Source organism: Thalia democratica, chromosome 1, assembly GCF_965202585.1.
Source record: "Thalia democratica chromosome 1, ktThaDemo2.hap1.1, whole genome shotgun sequence".
Lineage (NCBI taxonomy): Eukaryota > Metazoa > Chordata > Thaliacea > Salpida > Salpidae > Thalia > Thalia democratica.
In genome coordinates this window covers 89253640-89258209 of record NC_139165.1, presented here as the reverse complement: position 1 = coordinate 89258209, position 4570 = coordinate 89253640, and the positions used below count along the sequence as shown (strand labels likewise).

The window sequence follows — 4570 nt, the reverse complement described above, 5'->3', positions numbered from 1 at the left end:
AAAACAGATTTAAAGGGTTCTTTTTAAAATAAAAACTATTTAAACATTTAAGTGTAAACCATTTAAGCACGTTTTAAATTAATAAAATGTTGTATACCATTCTACATAAACCAACAAACAAAAAGAATGATACAAAACCAGGTCGCACATTGTCAATAGACTGCTTTTATTGTAATGCGTGCATTATACTGTCAACAACTATTTGATAAGCACTAACCCAGGGGTAAGTAGCACTATGTAATTCGCGGGCTAATTTCCCTAGGAAAAATTGGTCGCAGACCGCAATAATTATAAAATATTTTTGAGGGCCGAATTTATTTAAAAAAAAGTTCTAGTTTTCACTTAAAAATGTTATTTATCATCAAAAATATGATAAGTAAACTAATTTTAGACAGTAATAAATATTTTTTATTGAATTAAGTTTTTATCACAAAATCTTTAAATTTTAATAAGTTGAAAATGTAACATTTTGGCTAAAAAGGAGCTTGTGGGCCGCAGATTTTTACTTTAAGCACCTCATTTGGCCCTCGGGCCGCAGTTTGTCAAACCCTGCACTAACATGAACGAAAGTTTCGAATTTTGAATATTTTTGAAAGTTTTTCATTAATAAGAGAATTTTAAGACACTTCTACAACTTTTTTGAATTCTAAACAAACACATCGCAGCCAAACAGATTTCGGTACTTTACCCAAACTTAGTTTAATAGGACACTAAAAAACTATCACTTAAGAACTAAGCCTGAAGATTAGAATTGTAAAATGATATTTTGTTTTTTTTATAATAACTTCTGACTATTTTTTAACATGTTTTGGTAACGTGGGTTAGGGATAAAAGTATAAATTGAAACAATTATCAAAAGAACAAGCTTTGATAGTTGATGACTCAGCTTTATTCAGCTCACACTGGCCTCTAAGTACAATTTCCGGCCTGATGTATAATTGACGCAATATTTGAAACTTGCACTAGATATTTTAGGTAGTTTAACAAATAGGGCTGACTAACTTTTTTAAAGAGGGGGCGGTTCTCAAAAACAGTTTTGAAAACACTGCATCAGATGTACTCAAACAAATGTTTAACAAAAACAGTAAAAAACAACTATTTTTTAAACTGTGAGTTCTTTAGCTGAAGTTAAGTTCTTAGTTCAGGTGTTTTAAGTTAAACATTAAGTTTTATTTTGAATATTTTGTTTTATTTTGAATATTTAGTTTTAAATGCGGCTATCAAACTTTAAGGTCAGTCTATGGTTAAAAATATGATTCAGCAAAAAATAAAAGCTTTTTTATGTTGTTTTTTTTATTTTGATTGTTTAAACTTTTCCGATTAATATTTAACATGTTTGGGTTAGGTGGGTCGGAAAAGGATAGTTAAAAAATTAAAATCGAAAGAAATTATATAAAAAATAACGACTCAGTTGTTTTATATCACACTGACCTTAAAGTATACTTTACTTAAACTTTAGGTTACTGTTTGGAAAACACTTTTAAATAAAGAAATTCTTTTTTTATTTCAATAAAACGAATATACTTTTTTAAGTAAGTAACTTAATAGTAAACGAACTAAACTTACATGAAAGTCTTTCTCGAGCCAGATATTAAAAAGTATCTTGTCAAACCTTGTAAATTCATAAAATCTTACTATAACTTCAAATATACATCTAGCAGCTAAGTACAAAAAACACTTTGTCAACTTATTTTTTTTTACTGCATAAAATCTTAAAACACTGGTAACATTAAAACTTCGCAAGTTAACAGCTAGAAATCACTTACTTGTACAAAGAGTAAGATTTTCTTCATTATAATTAAAAAAAGGATTAATATTTGGTTTGCAAACATTTTTAACAAGAAGTTAAAAGAAAATTTACGCAAGCAACGCATGTATTTTGGTTATAAATATCACGTTGCCGACTGTTACACAAACCTACTCTAATAATCAATGGACCTAAGATGTTATTCAAATTAATTAAGATAAACTAGTTGTGGTTTTTTTATATACCATCCAATTAAATTTATTATTTAATAAGTTAGGCAATATAAAGTCTGCGGGTCCGTTACCAAATACTTAAAAGTATTTGATTAAACAATTAAATTATCATATCAATTGTAAAATTGATAAAATTTTTATTAGCAAAGTTGGAAGCAGTTGTTTGATTCTGTTTAACTTATTATTTTAGCTCTTAAGTTACAGCTAAGCATATAAATATTAAAAAAGTTATTTTATTTTTTGACGATTTTCTCATATGGTTTGTATTCAATAATTATTTGTGTTAAAATCTTATAGAAACAAAGATATATTTATAATTTATTTATATAAGATATATTAATTTTGAAAAGTTCAATTATTTTCTATATTTTATTTCAATTTAAGAGCTTCTCTAAAGCAGTTTAAAAGTAAACATTTTTTTCAACATACTGTATATGCTAAAATAGTATTAAGTAAGCTAATTAAAGGTAAAATATAGAGACATTTTTAGAGCTATAAGTTTATTTAAAACAACAAAAATGTTCAATTTATTAATAAAGTTTAACTAATTAAAGTTAACTTAATAAGAAAGTTAATCAAAAGAAAAATACGATAACATAATTTATAATAAACTTCCCTTAAACGAAAATATCGTTTGTGGAGTTAAGATAATTATAAAAATTTAATCAGGAGGTAATTTTGGTTTGAATTTACTATAAAGCTGTTTAAGATATAAATTTCTTTTAAGGTTTGTTTAAAATATATATTTTTTTTAATCAAGTTATAAAAATTTTAGTATAAAAAAAAGGGTTTAATCAGGATTTCCTATAGATAGCAAATTAAAAAATTTGGCATAAATTACTTTAAAGGGTTTAAAGAAGGTATCTAATAAAAGTGCAGTCAAAGAATTTAAAATTTTACCTTTCTACTTTTTAAATTTAAGCTTATTTATAAAGAGTTATATTTGCTGCAGTAAAATGTAGATAAAATTTTCATTGACCAAGGTTTAAAATTCAGCAATATCCTAATATGGGCTAAAATTGTTCACGACGGAAAGTAATTAATAATGTGACGTGAAAGTTAAGGTTAATTGGCGATAACTAATGTAGGAGAGTTGACAACTTTTTTGTTTTTAAATTTTGTATGAAAATAAGCTTGAGAAAACCTGGTTCAAACTGTCATTACATGAAAAAATTTAGAACCAAGGTACTTTTGCACAAGCGAAACCTATTAGATGTTCTGTAGTTCCAAACGGTTTGTCAGAGCATTCCTCTTTATCAACATCATAACAAAGTATCTGCTTTTCCTCATTTTGAATGATTATGATCTTACTACCTATCGATACAGCTTCAAGATTAACGAAAGAATGTACTTGTTTAAGAGCAACAAAGTTATTACTAGCATTGTCAAAAACCTCAGCTATACCAGGATAGGTATCGAAAACAAATAAGAAATTTCTAACAACAGCCGAACTATGACCGCACTTACCATGCATCATACTAGGAAATGATGACCATTTGTCAGCAATAACATTATATGACTCTACTGTGTTTGTGTTTACAGTAAAATCAACGATACCACCAGAGACTATTATGTTTCCTTCAAAAACCACACAAGCTGCATCTGATCTTGGCGTTTTCATTTCGGTAATTTTATTCCAACTTTTGTCGCTGACATCTAATTGTAAACAAGTGCTAGCCCTAGTGTTTATTCCGTCATCATTTACTTCAAACAAACCTCCAAATATAAATATTTTATTCATAAATGCACATGCACAAAAGTTACAACGGTCATCAATCATATCATCTACTACAGTCCATTTGTTAGTAGAAGGTGAATATTTATCAATACTTTTTATATTTTGTTCGTTTTCATCATAACCACCGAGTATATAAACCTCTCCTTTCAAACAAATAACTTTAGAAAACTCTCTTTCATTTATCATATCAGGTAGAACTTTAACATCACTGAAGTTGCTCCCATTGATTTGAAGTGTAGTTCTAACAGCGCAAAAGTTTAGTCCAAAGCCACCACATAACATTATATTAAACTTATTTTGGTTGCAATATCTACTTTCAGAACAGTTACTTGAAAAGGTTTTCTTGTAATCCAAAGCTGCATTCAATATTCCAACACATTTACTGTTTGCATGAAATGATGAATTTGTATCCAAAAGATGTCTCAATGCATCTTCTGACAGCAAGGTAAGTCGAACTTTTGATAGCAGTTCTATTGCATGTTTGCTACGTTCTTCACTGTTGTGTTTCAACCAACTGTTTGCTGCATTAAAGACTTCAACTTCAGAGTGAAGGTTCAACTCAGAGCTTGCAAGTATTTTTGCAACAAGACTAAAGTTTAAGTGTAAAAAGTTTTCAGTATCAGCTACCATTTAAAAACAACGTTCAATATAAGCAAGAGTTTGTTCAGCAACTTTGTACAGTTGATATAAATTAGCTAAACTGTAATACGTGGTAACATTTTTCAAAGTTATTGTCTCTAAGAAGTACTTGCTTTTCGTCGTACTATTATCTTTATTTAGCAAAAACTTACCCAGTTTCAAAGCTAAAATCGATTCGTTTTTCTTTATCTCATTTTCATCTGAAAAATATCA

The 4570-nt window shown here is 27.9% G+C and overlaps 1 protein-coding gene across 1 annotated transcript; it reads right to left on the bottom strand.

Moving 5' to 3' along the window:
- Nucleotides 1-3154: 3154 nt before the first annotated feature.
- LOC145840884 (kelch-like protein 23) lies at nucleotides 3155-4000 on the bottom strand. Its single transcript, XM_082948234.1, has one exon. The coding sequence runs from the start codon at nucleotides 3998-4000 to the stop codon at nucleotides 3155-3157; it is 846 nt and encodes a 281-aa protein (XP_082804360.1).
- Between the last annotated feature and the right edge of the window lie 570 nt (nucleotides 4001-4570).

What these genes read in the sequence shown, in the direction of transcription:
- LOC145840884 (XM_082948234.1), bottom strand. Translation starts at nt 4,000, where the DNA reads ATGTTATGTGGTGGCTTTGGACTAAACTTTTGCGCTGTTAGAACTACA.